Below are 20,260 nucleotides of genomic sequence, written 5' to 3' on the forward strand. Positions count from 1 at the left end.
TACTCTGATGAATTTAAATGCAGCAAATAAACATGGAAACCATCTGTGGAGGACTCCAAGGCATGCAGCAGCCCTCTCCCAGCCGGTGTCATCATATCACCACTTCTGGAAAGGGAAGGAGGTAGCTGGGAAAGAATGGGCTTACCTTTCATTGGCTCAGTATTAATTTTTTAGGGTTTTCTTACAATGGAATTACGCATACATTTCATGTTCTTTTACTTTGTTCACATTCGCGATGATTTTCAATGACTAACTGAAGCACATTTAAAGAGAGAAAGAGGGAGAGATGACAGCTTCCAGGACCTCAAGGCTCTGTGCGCTATTTTACCAGGAACATTCTTTTTAACAGGACTACCAGTCATCAGGCAGCGGTTCTCTGGCAATTAAACACCAATATGAAAACCAGCTGTCAAGTCTCACATTCTCAAACCTCACCGTGCTCAGAACGCTTATCAGAGACTAGACTATACTGCGAATGAAGGGAATTCTAACCAGCAAGATAATTGTTTTACGTTGCTCTGCACAGATGAAACCCATAAAGCAGAGATACTCACTAATTTCTATAAAGAGTTCATTTACGTTTATCGCGTTTTTTGCGCTGGTCTCTACAAAAACTGCATGGATGGAGTCGGCGTAGTCCTTAGCATCTCTCTCCATTACTTCTCTGGAAGGCAACAATTACAAATCAAATTCTATCTGTTAATCCTATCCCCACCTACCCAGTAATTAGCTAAATTTATGATGACAGAGGACGTCATGAATGGCTGGTGGTTGAGCCCCAATACATGGCCCTCCCAATTTTGTCACTTCTATGGTACAAAACACAACCTGGCACTACTGGTAGTGCCTCAAATGTAATGATCAGAGTGGCAGGGGCTTCTATCCCCCTAAAAGCAAAGTCCCTGCACTGGGAATCCTGGAAGTAGTCCAGAGAAATTGTCAATAAATGTGTTTTCCTTAAAATATGTTTTCCCCATTCAAGTACCCTATGTCATGTGAGCTGGGGGCTACCTTTATTTCGGATAATGTCACATTCAATAACAACATTTAGATAAATTATACATCTGTCTATATATATAGATAGACGCATATATATTTATGGACACGCAGACACATATTTATATATGCACACACATATATATAAAATCTCATTAGCTCCAAGAAGTTTGAAACTTTAGAATTCCAACCAAACAACCAGTTAAGAAAGTTTTCAATGTCAGAGATAAAATAAAAGCAAGATTCTTATATTGGATATTGCTCAGTCAGAAAAGGAACACAGAATCAGCACGGACATCTCCTGTTGTAATAACTTACCTAACATCGATAAGATCGCATTTATTTCCTGCAATGGCAACTACGATATTAGGTGGGCCATGCTGTCGAAGCTCTTTTACCCAATTCTTTAATGTTGAAAATGTCTCCTGCAACACAAAAGAGTAGAGCAACTGGGGACCTAAGCAGCCAAAAGAGAGTTTTCAAAGTAGTCTAAAGAAAACATGCAAGTCTTACTTCTTTTGTGATATCATAAACAATTATAGCTGCAGCTGACCCTCGGTAGTACATTGGTGCTAAGGCACGGAACTGCAGAGAAGGGGGAAAAATAACAAAATTGGGACAACTGGTTAAATATGCTTTTTATTAGACTTTTTAGCCCATTATCCTTGCACAAAAAGTAATCTTTCTCTCAAGCCAAAGAAGATGACATGATGCTTTAAAGCAAATGAACCAGCAATCATCAAAGGCAAAAACTTTCAATGTAACACTGAAATGTCTCTCAAAAGATAGTTTAGAATACAGTTTTACAGGAATTAAATATGGTGCTATAAACAATTGTTTCAGCTAAAAAGGCTTTTTAATTTAACTCAATGTTGTAATTTCCAAATTCACTTGTTCAATAGTCCTTTAAACTTTGGCTTTCCAAATTATCAAGGAGATAAAAATAATGCTGTGAATAGTTCTCCAGAGAAATGAATGCATTTGGATGTCGTAAAGATAACCCAGTAATCTAAATGCTGACTGTAGTACAGAAATGAGTACACATTTACATTCCCTACTCGGATGAGTTTGTAACTCGCTTTTTTGATATCTCTGTGCACATGGCAATTCCCCAATGCAGGTACATATCTCATTTCACTTACATGAATTTAACTCTGTAAGTCCAGCTCCTTCCCACCTATCACCTCTGCCCTCCACATACACTACAGGGAGGGAAGAGAAGGCAAGGAGAGGAATAACAATTTAAATGGCAAGACTGATTCAGCGGGCCACTTCTCTTGATGAGTGTGAGATGTATGATCAGTCAGCATAGGTTCCTGGGCGGAGTTATCTACCAGTGTGAGCAGCTCACTCAGTGAATGATGCTAATGTTTAAAGATGAGAATTGTACCTGTACCTGACCTCTGTCTTACAGCCTGACTAGGAAACCTGACCCTGACCCAGGATGCGATGCCACTGGGCCTTCCTGCTCTTGGTTCTGGTGGCTTGCCATCACCTATAGGTGGGCACTGTCATCAGAGGTGAACGCCTGGTGCACAGAGAAATTCACATACAGAATTAAAGACTCTGTACCTTTCGATCCAATGAGCCCATCGGCTTTTACACTTTTCATACGAATTTGAGTTTTACAAAAGTAAATGAAATTACTACTGCGAACTCCGTGAAGGGGAGCTTGCATGTCTGTTTAGTGCACCATTTTATCTCTGGGGCCTAGCACCAGGCACACTGCAGGTAAGCAAGAATTGGCAAGTGAATGAATAAAAAAACTTTTTAAGTACAGGCAATGGCAAACTAAATGTCAGCTCCAGATGTCAACACATAAGAACTAGTCTTTGTGAGAAAATTCCCTGCTTCTGAGCTGAAGCCTGGTAACTTCCAATAAAATTCAAATTTTAGAGAGAAGAGCAAAATAAGGGTTGTAAACAAAAAGCAATACAGAAAAAGAAACATGATTAGGTAGAAAAGACTGATTGACTTCCATGGGGTGAGCGTAAGCAGAGCAAGCACATGGGGGAACAAAGGTTATGGCAACAGCTTTCAATTCTGACGAATTATACTGGTGACGGCCTTTATGTAGTGGTTGGAGTTTTTATTTTGCATTCAAATTTGTAAGGTAAAATTTATATAGAGAAAGCAAAAATCTTAAGTTTGATAAAAGATCTTAACTTCTGCTAAAATGACAAATGGGTATGTAAATTCATGTAAACACCATTCCACCAAGACACAAAATATTATCACAAAAAATCCCACACCCCTCTTATTAAACATCCTTCTTTACCTTGACAATAACTCTTTGTCTTCAGGTCTATTTTACTAATATTTTTTGATACCAGAATGGTTTTCTTTCGCTCATGGTTTGCATAGAGTATCTTTAACTATTTTCTTATATTCAAGCTACCTGTTTTTATGTTTTGAGATAATCCTTATACCAGCACGTGATTCGATCCTGATTTTTTTTAATCTAACCTGACAACCTCTGCCTTCTAAGTGTAATGTTTATTCCTTCACATTTGATGTGCTTATCAATATATTTGGTCTTACTGATAATAGGTCCACATTGTTACTTGTTTTATATTTTTTCCATTAAAAGTAAGTCATATTTTTCCTCTCCTCCCCTCTTTTGCATTAACTGAATACTTTTTTAGTCTTCAATTTTAGTATATTCATTTGCCTACTGGCTTTTTAGTTATGTCTTCTTAGATCAGCTTTTTTGTTACAGTTTTAAATATTCTTGTAACTATAATTCATTTCTCCCTCACAGTCCAGAGTTTAAAACGCGTGACCTTACGTAGAACACCAGAACCCTGAGAGGGTCTTTTTATCTCGCTGTCCTTTGTGCTGTTCTCGAGGATCTTAAATCTACATACTATAAACCGTATAATTCAATGTTATGCTTTCTGTAAGTATAGTCTTAAAACACTAAAAATAGCCAGTAGTCTTTTAAGAAAAAAAATATTTTTATATATATTATTTCCAGCGGCTATGATTTCTTCCTATGGACCTGAGATACCATGTGGGGTCACTTCCCTTCACCCTGAAAAACTTTCTGGGACTGCTGCTGCATCATCTCAGCTTTAGCTTTTTTTTTTTTAATGTCATTAGACTTCATATTTGGAAGAGAATTCTGGCAGCTAGACAGACTGACTTTTTTTGCTTTTAGCCCTTTGAAGATATTGCTGCACTGTCCTCTGGCTCCAGTTTCTGCGCAAAGCTAGCCATCATATGTACTGTTGTTCCCCTGTATATAATGTGTTTATTCTCTCTGACTGCTTTCAAGGTATTTCTCTTTACCTTTGGTTTTCAGCAATTCAAGTATGATGTACCTAGATGTGGCTGTCTTCATACTCATGGGTTTGCTGAACTTCTTAGATTTGTGAGTTTATATGCTTCACGAAATCTGGGAAACTTTCAGCCATTAGTTCTCAAAATGTTTTTTTCCTGCCCCGCTCGGCCCCTTTGAATTCTGGGTCTCCAGTTACACAGGTGGGACTGTCTGACCCTGTCCCTGTGGCTCTGAGACTGCATCTAACCTCCCAGCTCTTTCTCGCCTCTTTCATTGGCTCACTTGCTTCATCATCAATCCAGTGGATTTTTCATTTTAGACATTATAGTTTTCAGTTTCAGCATTTCCATTCGATTATTAGTTTCCAATCTGTGAGACATTCCCCATCTGTAGTTAAGACTACTTTCCCTTTACATCTCTGAACATATTTGAACACGCAGGTTTCTCTGCAGTGTTAACACACTGGCCCGTAGTGCTGAGCCTGGTGTTACACAGGGTCAGGCTGGGTCTCCCTGGCTTTGCCTGCAGTCCTAGGATGCAGGCTCTTCTGAAGTCCAGTGGAAGCTGAGGGTGTTTGCCAGTACCCCCAACATGCCAGGCTCACACTCTCCGGCACACCCGGTTTTCCTGTGGTGAGTGGCAGCCGGGACTCTGCTCAGTATTGTCACCCCTCTAGCTGTTGCTTTCTGTTGGGTTCCTTAGTGTCTCTCCTTAGAATTACTTAGGACTTGCAACCTAGGGGTCAAGCAAAGACCTGAGGGGAATTCATGAGATTTGGGGGCTTCCCTCTTTGTTGGATCTCTCTTTTCTGGGATTTGCCTTCACTTTTTCCAACTGCTCTAGCAGCCTTAAACTCTGTCCTCAAATACTACAAGCCAGAGACGGCCTTTCTGCCTGAGGCTTCACTACCCTGTGCAACATGGACAGGCAAGCGCCATCTGGGGAAAAACAATAAAAATGCTGAGTATCACCCAATATGTTCCTTTCAGTCCCTGACTGCATCCGGTTGCTTGACATTGCCTTCAAATAGTTGTTTTTTAGTGTTTTGTCCAGAGTTCATGTGTAATTGCTACCTCTGGAAAGGTCAGTCTGTCACAATTCACTCCACTTCTAACACTAAAACTCTTGCCGTGTCCTTGTGTTGTAAAGAAAGAAGGTGGTGGCTTAAAATACTCAAAGGATGTCAGCACATCTATGCTCCAAAACTGACTCTAGACTGGGGGTCAGCCAACTTTTTTAGAAACAGCCAGGTAGTAAATATTTCAGGCTTTGTGGGTCCAAGCACAGCTACTCAACTCTACTACTGAAGAGTGAAAGCAGACATAGGCAATATGTAAACAAAGAAGTGCACTTGGGTTTCAATAAAACTACTAACAAAAACAGGCAGCAGACTGGACGTGGCCCACAGGCCAGTGTTGAGACCAGATCTAGATGATACTAAGGTGTTGCACTTTTCCTGGATTTTAAACACGAGAACAGCTCCCTAGGTGACTACTGTGACAATGAGTCATGCCTTCCTGATGCTCTGACCTCTGGAAATAGTCATGAGGTTTAAGTCATCACATTAAGATTCAGGGACATAAATCTGGATGCACTATTAGACTCTGGTTAAGAAGCTTTCTAAAAGGACCACAGGCAGATGGCAAGTATTTGAAATGCTGTTGCTACATTTTATGATGTAGTTCTGATGTGTGTTTGTGACGGTTATTTGTGCCCGGTGTGGAGTCTGTCTCCATACTACTGCAGGGACCCTTGCTAGTCAAGCATGATTGGTAGAAAAAGGTCACTTAGAAAGAATTCATTTAGGATAGTAAAAATGGAAAGAAAGGTCTGACAAAGAGTTTATCTTGAGAAAATACATTTTAAATTAGGAAAATAGTTTCATTTTATCTGATACTAGAAAAAACTTAGGTTTACTATTGAATCAGGAGCTAGTTTCCTGAACATCAAAGCTGATTGAGAACTTGACTGTGATTCTTCTGATAAAACTATATGCTGGCACAATATGGTATCTATCATTTCATGTTTGTTTGACTCTCCTAGTTCTATCATAAAAAGGGAATTTTTACACAAGTGCCTGAATACTTCCTCAGTTTTCTCTAGGTATCTCAACCCCTTGACACACAAATCATTACCTCGTATCATTACCTCGATCAGTATTTTTCTCTTCATTATGTTTAACAAGAGCTCTTCAAGCAATAGCTTTACATGGTATTTGTAAAGTTCTCCAAAACCACTTTCACTGACTTAATGAAATCACTTTGCAATCAACTGCAACTGGACTGTTTAAAAAGCCAATCCACCTGTCCAAACTGTATATAGTAGCAGATGTGAGGATCAAATGGGGAGGATGTTCAAATGATCAGTTCATCATAAAGGGGTTTCATTATATGATAACTTTCGGTTCCATAATCAATCTCATTATTATAGAGAACTAAATAATAAATATGCAAATAGAAATATACAATTTGAGGCATGCAATACTCACAAGGTAGAAGTAGGTGGATTTGTCCTTCTGTATCTATAATAAACTCACATAAACTCACTGGCATCAATACTATATGCCATGGGCCGAGAGCAGATGTGAGGACTGTCTCTGCCCCCAGACAGACAAGGAAGGAAATAGGTGACAATCCCATGGATGGGGGCTGTCAAGGAAGGTTTAGTATGTGAAGAAATACCCTGAAGAGTTCAGGTACTGACTGGGTTCAAACAATATCTGGGCATCAACTCTTGCCAGATACTGCCAGGTACTGGGAACACAGAGGTGAACAAGACACTGTCTCAGCTCTCAGAGATCACAGTCTACAGGGAGAGCAGTCAAGAAGGGTAAGCACACAGACAACCAAGCACAACTTGTAATGAGGGTCCTGAGGAAAATAATAAAGGTGAGGATGGAGAATGAACTGGGGCTCTGCTTAGGTACAGGGGTTCAGAAACACTGAGGGCATGACACTGAACCTCAGCCCAAAGGCCATAAGGTGCCAGGTGGCCACACTCCAAGTGGAAGGAAGAGAGAGTTCCGGGAGAAGACATCTCTGAAGGCTGATGGGTAAGCGGAAGGCTGACCTTCCTCAGAACGTCTGAGGAACGAGTGGAGGTGGGAGGCTGGGACTCGGGGCTGAGGGATTAGGGACCAGAAGGGGGCTGAGGATGGGAGGCATGGCAGGCCGTGCAGGATTCTGCAGGCCACTGTTCAGAGTCTGGCTATTAAGAGAGAAGCAGTGGGAAGTTACTACGGGCTACTAAGCAGGAAGGTAATAGGGTCCTGTGAGAAGTGCCATGGGGTACTGGGCTAGGGCAAGTGAAGCACGGGGACCAGCTAAGAGGCTGAAGGAGATCTGGTGAGAGATAAAGCTGGCTGAGGGCAGAGGGCTGGCAGTGGAGACAGAGAGAAGTGAACGTGTTTGAGATACGCTGAGAAGACGCAGCTGGGAGGACAGTGGTGGTGCCAATGTGGAGGGCCGGGGTCGGGGGAGGGATCAGAGGTGACCTCCAGGGTCGGGCAGAGCGATGTGGGCATAGGGCAGTGTGGGTACTCACCTGAGAACAGCAGGGGTGCTTAGGAAAGTCTCCCTGAGGTGACATCAGAGGGGAATTTTGAAGGCTGACTATGAGTTTTCTAGGCTGAACACGGGAGGGAGGGTATTCCAAGCAAACTGAACAGTAGTATATGGGCACAAGGGTATGAGATTGTATGACACACTGGGAGAATTGTAAGCAGTTTTGTCCTAGGGGATAAATTGGTAGGAGGAGGTGAAAATGGAGAGTCTGGCTGAGGTTGGCATAGTCAGGGCATTAAAGGCCTTGCCCAGGACACACTGGCAGTCAGGAAAAGCTCAGATATGTCTTCCATGATTCTCACACCATTTCACACAGTTTGTGAGTAGCTGTCACAAATTTAGCTTTTCTTAAACACTGCGATCTGGTAAACCGGATGTGAACTCTTGCCCAGCAACAACTGGCTGAAGCTGAGTGCTTACCAGCTGGCGCTCCTCTCCTGTCCCTACACCACAGGGTCCTGTCGGACAGGTCTCTTGACCCCTTCCTGTGTGCCTCATTTATATTCCCCGTGCAAACCCCTGGCTAAGCGGTTGGGGGCTCAGCAATCATGCTTCAGAGAGGGATGAAGCCTATTTGCATCTCAGAGCAACTACACTCTGGGTGCAGAATCAATTAGAAGTGGGGAAAGAAGAGGCAGGCAAATCAGCTAATTACAAACCTTAACAGAATCCTGCCATTACGCCAGCGGTAAGGGAGAGGCATAAAGCCTTGTGTTATTCTTTTTAATGTTCTAGAGAAAGAGATGTTATACATCACTGTGTATACCACACAGGCTCTGATTCAAAGCTTAGCGGAATCTACGTTACAGCATGATTCTTTACGATGAAGGTTTTGCTGTACCATCAGATATGTGGGAGGGTTAAGTGGAACTCAGGATTCGGTGAAAAGGCACATATATCACTAGCATGAGGAGGCCTAGGACTTCTCGGGTGACAGGACTGATGCCAAGGCTCAGCAAGACCCACAGGAAGCGACACTTCAGTCGCACAGAGAGTGACGGCTAGGGAAGGTCCAGCTGCCCTAAAAGCTCCGTTCTGGATGCACAGCACGACAGGAGGCGGCGCGGGGAATGAGAAGCAGACATATTTCGGATGAGGAACTGGATGCAGGGGTGTCGCTCAGCATTAAAAAATACATTAGGGACCAAACAGAGCAAACGTCAGACTTTAAATCTGTACAAATGTATGGTGTCTGTGTCTAGGACAACAGTAATGGCCTGTTTTGTTTTTCTCCATTTGTCTGTGATGATTCTTGTCAGATTTTATACCATACGCAGTATCTACGCCATCTCAGATAAGACCATGACGACAGACTATTTCTCCTGATCACGTCTGGTGTACTTTTAAGAGCTTATGGTAGCTTTGCGCATTCAGCAGATGTTCTCTTTTGATAGTACTGTTTGAAAACAAAATTAAACAGCAGCTGAATGGGGGTAGCTGTCAGATGCACCTTGACAGGGAAATCCGACACGGGGACAAGAGGGAAAATGAGGCAGCGGGCGAGTGTCTTATGTCCTTTCCTACCTTCCCACCCTGTCAGATTTGGGTGTCTTCACCCAATTCCAGGCTGTACCATGACGCCGTGCCCAGGCCCAATTCTGGTTCAGGCTCTTAAACAGATAACCACCATGGACAATTCTATCATCTGGCATTTCCTAAGTACCTATTGCACAGCGCTGTTAGCTCATCCACTTCACTTAAATCTCAAACGTTATATGCTGTAAAGTTCCCTCTTTAAGAGCTTTTAAAAGGCAGCTATAAATGAGATGTGCTTACCTCTCCCTTTCTACCACTAATTCTTTTATATCTTTGCTGAGGATGGAGACCCAAATTACACACAGTGCCCTGCGCAGGACTTTATCAGGCCTGTTAGCCAGCATTTACTTTGAGACACTAGAAGTATAAAGATGCCCTTAGTGCCCATTATCACTTTCTCCATCAGCGGACTCTGTGGCTCTAACTGAAAAGAAACAGACTGGCCTAAGCAAATGGAAACAAACGTGTCTGGCACACAGAGAAGCGGGTAACGTGAAATCGACATTGGGGATGTCCACAGTTTAAGTTGGAGCTTTAATTTGCGCCTCAGAAAAACACATAGTAAATAAACAGTGACTTACTCGTTCTTGTCCAGCTGTATCCCAGATTAGGAATTTATGTAGCTCATTTTGGTATTGGACAGTCTTGGTCATAAAAGATGCCCTATAAAGAGAGACCTAAATGATCAGAATACAATTATTTAAAGCACATTGCTAGCCCCCACTGGAAAGATCACTTAGACTTAACGCTCAAACTCCTCCTCCACACTATATCCTAATTGTGCCCCTCTCTGCAGTATTTATGGGATGCTCCAGTGCTGGCTGCATATCCTGCGTCCAAATAAAGTATTAGGCACGGCTGCCCAACAAAGAAGGAAGAGCTCACTGGCTTGCGACAGCTTAACTCCATATCAAAGGGGCTGCAGAGGTAATTTGGTGATCCAGAGATTAGCCTCCCTTGTAAAATACAGAAGCTGTTACTTAAAGAGATGGAATCATGGGAAAACTTTCTAAAAACACCTGTGTGTCCAAGAAATGAGTGCACTAGTAAAAAATATAAATATTAGGCCACTGGATTTGTCCTCCTCCCCTTCCAAACCAATGACCATATATACAGTCCAATAAGAGCTAGTATTAACTAGAGTTAATAACATTAAGATGCCAAACAGGGAGCAGAAAGATGGCCCCCAAGGAACAGCTGTCTCAGTGATAATATGGACCCTCAGCTGACCCGACAGGCCATATCAGACCTCAGAACCAGCCAGGCGCTTGATGGGGAAAGGAATGCTGACTTGCAGGTCACACTGCTCACTCTGAGGGACACTCGGCCCTGGAGCCTAAGGCAGGGGGAGGATTCCTCTCATTTTATCATTTTAGGTGGTCTCATTCTTTTGGAGAACCTCTGAGGAGCCATGCTGGCCCAGAGCACATGCCCGCACACTCCTGGACATGGGAAGTTCTACTGTGGGGCTGGGCTCAGCTCTAACACAGTTTCTGCTCCCCACTTGTCCCAAAAAGCTCCCTCCTGGCAAGTCCTTTGTCTCCCAGTGCCCTCCACATATCCCAGTCTGGCTCACAGAACCGAGAGATGGTGTATCTTCTTTTCTACTGGACAAAAAGCGTTGTGGGGCCCAGGGCCAAGTTATACTCTTGGGATCATACCCTAATCATGATAATCAGGACAATGAACTCAATGGCTAGGCATTTTCAAACATGCTGGATATCTGAAATATTTTTGAGAATCATGTAATAGATACATAATCTTCAAGAAAGCACAAGTTGAAATTGAGAGAAGGACTTTCTCAAGAATTCACTGAGTTTAAGTATCAGGAGCCTCAGTTTTAAACTTAAATTCTGATATAATGAATTCCTGGCAATATTTATTTAAGTTTATGGTTTAGCAACCAGCCTGCAAAATAGTGATTGTGAGGATGAAGGGACAGTATGGAAGCAAGATCACATTGAAAGGACAGGTGCTATTTACTGGACATCTACTTACTGGAAATTTACCCCTTGGTATCCTTAGTAAAGTGCTTTATGCAAGAAGGTGCTGGATAAATTGTTATTGTACAAAGAACTTTTGGCGACTTACCCTGATTAAATCAGGGTGTGTAACATGATTTCTTACGAAGAAAGATCTAAGCATTCAAAAAGGCTTGTTTATGTGAAGACTAAGTGATATGATGTATGTGAAAGTGCTTTGGAAATTGTAAAGCACTATACCTATCTATACAAGGTATCATTATTATTATTATTATTATTATTATTATTTAAATCACCTTCAGAAAATATTTTAGTTTATTTAGACTTTGCAATTCATCCTAGGAGCTTGCAACTCAACTCAGCATCAATTATGCTGTGGTGTTACACTTAAGAGAGATGCCAGGCTCCTGTAGGCCTATTAACACAGCCAGTGCATCCAACATACCCATTTTGGCTGCTCAAACAAGAGAAATTTACTTCAAAAAGACAAAAAGCTGAAAAAGGTATATGCAACAATTAAAAGGAAACGTTTCATTATAGGAACAAAATTCACTGAAGGTCAACTTACCTGGCAACCATTTCCCCCTTAATGAAAGAATAGACTCATTATGCTAAAAGACAAAGACAATGGTAGCTGTAATGCTAGTGCCTTACAGGACTACACCCAACTTCCTGTCTCTGGTCCTAGGCCATCCTTTCAGACCCCCAGCCCCATCACTCTCAGCGTTCTTTCTTCCTATTTCCCCCCAGGCTTGCTGTGCCCAGAGCTCTCTACCTGGGTCTCCACCTCTTGGCGTCTGTCCTTTTACTGCCAGCACCACTCGCCCACACTGCCGGGTCTTCTGGAATCTTGTCTATCCTTCTGACTCAATAACCCAGAAAAGCCCCAAGCAGCCTCTTGTCTGCTGCTTCTCCCCAGTGGTGGGGTGGCTGCCTTGCTGCAGGAAAGCCACAAAGCCATGTAGGCCACAAAGCTGGTGTGAAGACTCCTATTTCAGCAGGCGTGCCTCTTAGGCCTCTCATTCCACACAGCAATTACTCCACATTCTTAAAAGACTCCTTTCTAGCTCCCTACCACTCCATTACCCTCCGTTCTGGGGCAAGAGTTTGTTTCACCTTCTCAGAAAAAATAAAGGTTCTAAACCCTAAGTCCCTGAATTTCCCTCATCAACCCTCCCTTTTCCACTTTTCTGACCTCAATGGAGTCAGGGATTTCTTCCTTTGATCCACCCATCACCAATGCCCTAGTACATCGTGATCCGAGCACATCCTGCCGGCGCCACTGCAACCATCAAACTGGTCCCTTCCTCCCAGTCGCAAATACTTCCACTGGTTCCTGTTTCTGCCTTCACAGACTGTTCCTTTTCCTTGAATGTTTTTTCCTTGGGAAAGCATGGCTAGACGCTCCTCATTCTTCACGTCTTGGTTCGGCTGCCGACAATCACAGAAACCTGTGCAGCCTACCTGGAGCGGGTAGCTTCCCACCCATTTCACTCTGCAACACACACATCATCCCATTTTGCCTTCAGGGCACCTGCTACAATGTCTGATTAGCTTATTTATGTTTGTTTGGTTTGTTCTTTAAAAATTTACCTGGTTAATGTCACAATCACCTTGGAGAAATATAAGCTCCCTGAAGCTGTACTTCTTCAAGTGTAACTGGGGTAACTGGGGTATTGCCCTCATCTCCCTCCTCCTCGCTATCCTGGAATTCTGACTCGGTATTTACTGTGTGGCCACAAGCTGTTTAGTTTCCCATCACTCCAACAGTTTCAGGGTGTCCTGGCCAAGCACTTCCTGAAGCAAAATGTGAGAAGTGCTTCTGAAGTACAGGTAGAGCTGAGATTAGAGGTGACCTTGGCTCTTTAACTGCACCCAGGTGTGTAGACTCTAGGAAGCCAGGGATGTGGTTCGACTATGGCTACATGACTCACTTGAACGAATGAATCCTCTTCCACAGCTTCAAGTTTTTATCTGTTAAGCACAGCACTTCCTAAATCTGATTGACTTTAACTGCACTTCTGGATACTTAATCACCACCTCTCACTTAATATAGTGAAGAGCTTATTTCCACTGCACCCCCACCACACCCCAAATTCTGAGCTCTCAATGGAACATTATGCCCGCCTTCCACAGAACAGAAACTGGTCTGCAACTATTCTTTGTCCTTTGTTATTTGTATCCAGTTCTGTAGAACTATCCGTTCTTCATTTTATATTTAATCTACACTTGAATCCCAACCCCTGAAATAAATCCATAAATTGGGCCCTGATCTTCGAGCAGGACTACAATTTTCCTGTCCCACTGCCACTCGAACTCCAGGATAGCTCCTGTGACGTTCAAATTAAATGACGTGGAGGACATGGTAACTTCGATAGCTTGCTTTTTGAAAAACATGCAATGGCTTCCTGCCATCCAAATGATACATTTTTATTTTCCAGCCTGCCATTTACTTGTCTGACAACCTTATTTTTCACTACTAAACCATCTCTCTTCACTCTGCCTAGGCAGACCTTATTACCTCTTTAATCTAAAATCCCTACTAGCATTATTTCCTAGAGCTAGAATGCCTTTCATATACTTCTGCATTTTTCATGACATTCTAAAAATACGACTTTCATGCACGCCAAGTAGTCATGATCTTTGGCCAGAGTACGTGTTCCCAATGAAAATACTCACTACAAGGTGTTTTAAAAATGTCTTTTCTTTAACCACAGTAGACTTGCTTAGAGCTCTCAGAGCACGAGTGACCCTGCCACCACACTCCAGTACCTCTCAGCTGCAAACCCTTTTCTTGGAAAGGCACATGGGATGGGATGCTGTCGTCTCCACAATGGGGTACAGTGCCTTGTAAGGATGAACAGCTCAGCCACTTAAAAATTAATGAAGGATCTAAGGGTGAATGTAATAACCACATTGTTTTTCTTGTGAAACCTTCATGAGAGTGCATATCAATGATACAATTAAAAAAAAGAAAATAACAATAAAAGCCTCCTTCATAAGAAGATTCATGTAGAACCAAAGATAATATTCAAAGAATACAGGCACAAAATATCAATTATAATATAAAATAGTCATGGGGATGAAAGAGCAGCATAGAGAAACAGTCAATAGTTCTGTAAAATCTTTTTATGTTGACAGTTAACTACACTATTTGGGGCTTGCAACTAATAATGCAGATAACTGTCAAATCACTATGCTGTACACTTGAAACCAATATAATATTGTGTATCAAATATACTTCAATAAAAAATGTACTCTAAAAAGGCAAAAAAAACCGAATGAAGGATCATGACTTCTAACCAAATAACTCTCATGCAAACAATGCCTGAATCTCCAGGTTACATATACTGAAACAAAATTGAATACACCAAGATGGAGACATATAAAAAGACCAAAGGTACATGAAACCTAGTAGTTCCTCTAATGGACGAAGCAGGGGGTCTTCAAGAGAATTCAGGATGGTGTGAGGAAGTAGACTGGTGCTCAGTGAGAATGAGCTGAATACAAGGGCATCTCTGACTGGTCAGAATGGCCTCAGGAAACCAGAAGTCTGCGTAACCACAAATTCAGTGACTTACGTGGGCTCCATAGCCATGTTTTACCCCTTCCTTTAAACTCTACCACCTCTCGGGGTAACTGGACCTAGGGGTTCACAGGCTAGCCTGCACAGCACTTCCTACTAAGCAGTCACTACCCACTTAAACTCAAAGGGTGCACAACAGACGGATGGTCTGCTCCACAGGTTCATGCGCACCCCAAGCAAATCCTTTAGAAATTTCTACATTTTTGTCATTCTAAAAACTTCTGGGGAAAATATTTAAAACCAAGGAAAATATTACTTCAAATTTAAAGATAACTGAATTTCATGACATATTATAGCTTCCCTTTTCCTAAGTTTGTCAAGAAAACTTATACAAAACCTTTCATGTCATAAACAGTAAGACTGACAATCACAGGCATGAAATTAGCTGCCTTGACTAGGTATTTATTATTGTCAGGTGCTCTCCTCATACCCTCACACCTGTGACCTCTTCCAGTCCATACTGTGAGCCTGTGACTTGGGTTCAATTCTTCACCACCACTTTGCAGTAAGACATGGAGAGGACAGAGCTAATGTGCGGTGCAGCTATGAGCCACTGCCAGGCGGCCAGTCCTTGGAGACACGGGACCACAGTGCCATCTTGCCCTGGGAAGTCTACTCAAACATGCGGCCTACTGTACGGCAGGAACACCAGGCAGGCAGGACAAGCACAACCCCAGCCCTGCCTCCAGGAGGCTCACAGTGGGAGAACTGAGCAGGAACAGATCATCACAAGGCAGACACTCGAAGATATACCCAAGGATAGACCGCAAGTTGTGGGAGCACAGAGGTAAGGCCAAATCTAAGTACCAGGAGAGTAGCGATGGCAGGTGTGGGAGCCTGACTGCTGCCCTTCCTCCCATAGGATGTCCACACTGCAACCCTGGAACCTGCAAATATGTTACTTTTCATGGTACAAGGGACTCTGCAAAGGTGATTAGGTTAAGAATTTAGCAAAAAGGATGAAGATCCTGGGTTATCCAGGCAGGCCCAAGTTAATCATAGGGGTCCCTGTAGAGAGACCAGGAGCTGGAGTCAGGGAAAAAGATGGAAGTGGAGACCAGAATGATGTCCCCTGAAGGTGGGCGGAAGGGCCCCAAGCCAAGGCAGCCACTGGAAGCTGAAAAGGGCAAGGAAATGGACTCTCCTCCCCTCAGAGCCTCCTGAAGGAACCAGCTCTGCCAACACCTTGGCTTTAAGCCAGTGAAACTCACTTCAGGCTTCTGGTCTCCAGAACTATAAAATGATAAATCTGTAAGCCACTAAGTTTGCCATGATTTGTTAGAGAAGCACCAGGAAACTAATATGCCAGACAGAACTGTAGGGAAGAGGTGAGGATTGAGCGGAACATGCAAGTTAGGGAGGGAGCTTGTCCAGCCCAAGGGGCAGGAACCACGCTGGGGGTCACCTTCTCAAGAACCAGAACTGTGACTGTGCGAGCAGACTCCCAGTGGCTGCCGGCAGGATTAGACGGGGTGGGGTGTGGGGTGCACTTAGGTGGGTAACCGCAGATGAGGATCCAGGCAGCCAGGTCGGACCACTGGGGAAGGTCAGCAAGCTGCTGTGCTCCTAACATTAATGAGCAGCCACTCTACGTGAGGCCCCATTTCCTGTAAGTCAGCACCTCCTCGAAGGCCACGGTCCACCACCACCATTTCTGCCACATCTGTGTTCCATTTGTCTTACTTACTGCTGAATACTGTAAACAAACCATTCTATTTTTTCTTAGCCTTGTCTAAGCAGTAATATTGGTAAAATTAAAAATCCATTAGTTTCATGGACTAGTTTTATTTTTCCCAAGGGTCAATAAAATACTTAACAATATAAATTCAAAATGCTCACCTGTGCATCATATGAATTCATCTCCCAGATGATGTTTTGGGAAAGACAGCTAAAGTGACGGGGAGTCACTGAGGGTGGAGGGCAGACCTATTATCAGATGTTATCAGACTTGTTCTAGAGGCAGATTCTGGAAGCCAGCAACAAAGGGACCTTTGGGGTTCCTCTGACAGATACCGGGCCCGATAACCTAAGGGCGAGTGAGACGGAGCTGTTTTTAAGGACCTTACAGGATGGCAGTAGAAATATGTACGTAGGCAAAATCTGGGCATAGTAAGGATTGTGCCAGTATGGACAAGAAGGCAGGAGCAAGACAGAAAAGGGACAAGGAAGGCAAGCAAGTTGAGAGGTCCTGAAATGATTCTGGAGAAAGACGCGGCAGGCTTCATGGGCCAGAAGGGACACTTTGAGGCTGACACATAAAGCCACAAGGTATTGACTGGTGTGAGTGAAGGAGAGTTCTGAGAAATTTGAGGTAGGCTTCCGTCAGCTCAGGCAGCTAGTGTATGATGAGTTATTTCAGTTACTTCCAAGCTGCGGTTGTATTCATTAATTTTCTGAATAAGTAATACATTCATATGCTTTGTGACCCAAACTGCACAAAACAGGTATATACTGAAATGTCTCCATCCTACCCCTTTCTCTCAGCCATTCAATTCCTTTCTGGAAACTGACCTTATCAGTCTCTCCTTTCAGAAATACTTAACTTTATACAAGCACATGTATATACAGTTCCCCCTGCATCCTCCTCTATTTATTTTTAACACAGACTGCAGTATGCGCGTATGCACTATGTGCTCAGCGCATTAGCTTTGCTTTTCTTCACTCTACACTTCAGCTACATAATCCAATATAAGTGTGTAAGGTTTTCTCAAGCTGGTCTTTTCCCTTTATCATATTCTATTGCGTAACTGCAATATAAATAATATAATCAGACCTACTACTCAATAGTGCTGCCAATTACTAACCTTGTTGCATTTTTCTGCAGAACAAAGTCTTAGCAGCAGCACTGCCGGGCCAGGGTGCAGGACAACACACACCAGGAGGAGGGCAGGCTTCTAGGCCAGACTACCCAGTTCTGGTTAGTAGTTCCGCTACCGGCTAAGAATCACCGGGCAAGTCAATCAACTTCTCTTTGCCTCAGTTCTCTTGTTTGAAAACTAGGAACAACTCCAGTACCTATAACACAGGACTTTAAAAAAAATGGCATGTGTTTTCCTGAAGTATAATTGATGCAGAGTGTAGGTTTTTGGTTCAATGAATTTGCACCTACCCACTGTGTTCTTGCTGCCGTAGATTTAACTTATTCATATGCTATAAACACAATAATTGTTATTTTTCTTTTAAAAAGTAACGATATTTTACAAATTTCTTTTAGTATTTCTTATGGGTATGGGTTCGCTATAAGCAAATTCTCTCAAATTTTGTCTGAAAAGGTCTTTATTTCACCTTCATTTCTGAAGAAAATTTTTGCTGGATATAGAATTCCTGCTTGGCAGGGTTTTTTCCTTTAAGTTGAAGATGCCATATCATTGTCTTTTGAGCCTCCAGCATTCAGCTCCATGGACTCCTGTGCTTGGGATCCTCCCTGCCCTACATACCTCTTCATCTGGCTACTCATTTATGTCCTTTGTAATGAAATGGTAAATTTAAGTAAAGTGTGTTCCTGAGTTTGTGAGCTATCCTAGCAAATTATTGAACCTGAACACAGGGGTGGGGGTGGTGGCAGGCTATGGGAATTCTCAACTTCACAGCCATTTCAAACAGAAGTGTGGGCACCCTGGCCATGCAATACTTGTGACTGGCATGTGAAGTGCCAGCAGCCTTGTGGAGTGGAGCCCTTAAACCTACAGAGTCTAATTAACTCTGGCAAGTCAGTGCCAGAATTGAAGGAAACCTCATAGTTATCCAGAGTTGGAGAAATGGCTGTTAGTGTGGGGAAAAAACACACATTTGGCAGAAGAGGTGTTCTGAACAGAAACAGTTCATGGTGAGACTGAGGGAGTCCCATTGATCTCATATGTCTGTGTTGTGTTGTGAACACTTTTCTTCCCCTTATGTTTCAGTTGGGATACTTTCAACTGACCTGATTTTAAACACAATGGTATTAGATGAGCTCAGGACCTGACTGGACACAACGGGGGAAGGATTGGTAAACTTGATCAAGATTCTGAGGAATTCTTGGCTTCCCAGTTCTCCACCTAGACCTCTGTGCCTTGGCCGCTGTCACTCTGCATCCAGTGGAGGCAGATTTCCTGGGATAAGCCTCTGGCCTCACCTGCCCTGCCTCCAGCCTCCACAGTTGTCAGCCTGAGTGTTCCCATCTATGGTGGTCTCCCTGTCTGTTTCTGTAGGTACCGAGAGTAGCCATAGATCTTATGCGTGGCTTGTCATTTTCCGAAGTTTATTTCACTTAGGTTTCTTTGTGAGCTCAGATGTGTAATGGGCTTTTAAAAACTTATTTGCTTGATTTGGTTTTTCTGGATGAGAATCTTACAGCTTTGAACTGGAAAGCACACAGAGTTAAGGATTGAGTTATTACACTTAAACTATAATATCAGTGGCAGATACGTGGCTTCTCAGGTGTCTCTGCAGTGACAAAGCAGTCACGCGGAGAAAGGCAGGCCCTCACAGCTTGAGTGTGAATGAAATTACCTGGGAAGACAAAGGGCTGTGGAAGAAATTCTCACTGCTTCAGCATTTTAGGGGTGGACACTAAGGCTGAGAAACAGAAAGGAAGACTGCCCGGAGGGGCAGGAAGGAGCAGAATCAGAATTGTATCCCAGGTAATTAGAGGCTCTGCAGAAAAAAAGAGTTACCAAGAGAATGCCAGATCCTTCTAGAAAGGACAAATACCAAAAAAAGCAACTTGTGGATTATATTTTGCTATTCAACTGATGGTAAGCTCAGTAACAGTTGTTTCAGTGGAAGAATGAGGCAGAAGCTAATAGGATCTGACGTGCATGAGAGATTGGTAACTGGAGTCAAGGAATGTATAGAATTATAGAAATCTTCTAACTGAAGAACTTTTTTTTTTTTTTTACTGAGCATGTACTATGGATTAGGCACTGGGGATACAACTGTGATAATTTCAGGTAATTTTCCTCCTCTCATAGAACTTCTATTGGAATGGTGGAGACAGGCAATAAATAAGTAAATAGATAAGCGATTATATATTTTAATACTATGAAGATAAAACATTGTATGGTGAGAGTGCTGGTTATCTGAGATAGGATAGTAGGGAACCTCTTAAATAAACCCTAAAAGATGAGAAGATAGAACCATGAACATATCTGGAAGGAAGAGAACATTTCAAAATGCAGGAACAGGAACTGCAAAGGCCCTAAGGTGGGAAAGGACATCAGGTGTTTGGAAAGGGTTGTGTAACTGCAATGTGTATTACAGGAAAAGAGCGATTAAAAGTTCATGGTGAGCATTCTGGTTATTATTCTCAGAGCAATAGGAAGCCATTAAGGAT

General features: G+C 42.8%; 1 protein-coding gene across 2 annotated transcripts in view; it reads right to left on the reverse strand.

Moving 5' to 3' along the window:
• Positions 1-20,260, reverse strand: part of RAB22A (RAB22A, member RAS oncogene family) — a 46,346-nt gene that overhangs the window by 7,051 nt on the left and 19,035 nt on the right. Inside the window, exons 3-6 of one of the 2 annotated variants that reach the window (XM_073236405.1) lie at positions 9,960-10,041; positions 1,510-1,581; positions 1,315-1,421; positions 580-664 (exon numbers count right to left, since the gene is read on the reverse strand). In XM_073236405.1, the coding sequence (XP_073092506.1) occupies positions 580-664; positions 1,315-1,421; positions 1,510-1,581; positions 9,960-10,041 (346 nt within the window). Of the gene's footprint in view, positions 1-554; positions 665-1,314; positions 1,422-1,509; positions 1,582-9,959; positions 10,042-20,260 lie in introns of both variants that reach the window. The other variant, XM_037006354.2, reaches the window with a different exon arrangement.

The sequence above is a fragment of the Manis javanica genome, chromosome 5, assembly GCF_040802235.1.
Source record: "Manis javanica isolate MJ-LG chromosome 5, MJ_LKY, whole genome shotgun sequence".
NCBI classification, from domain to species: domain Eukaryota; kingdom Metazoa; phylum Chordata; class Mammalia; order Pholidota; family Manidae; genus Manis; species Manis javanica.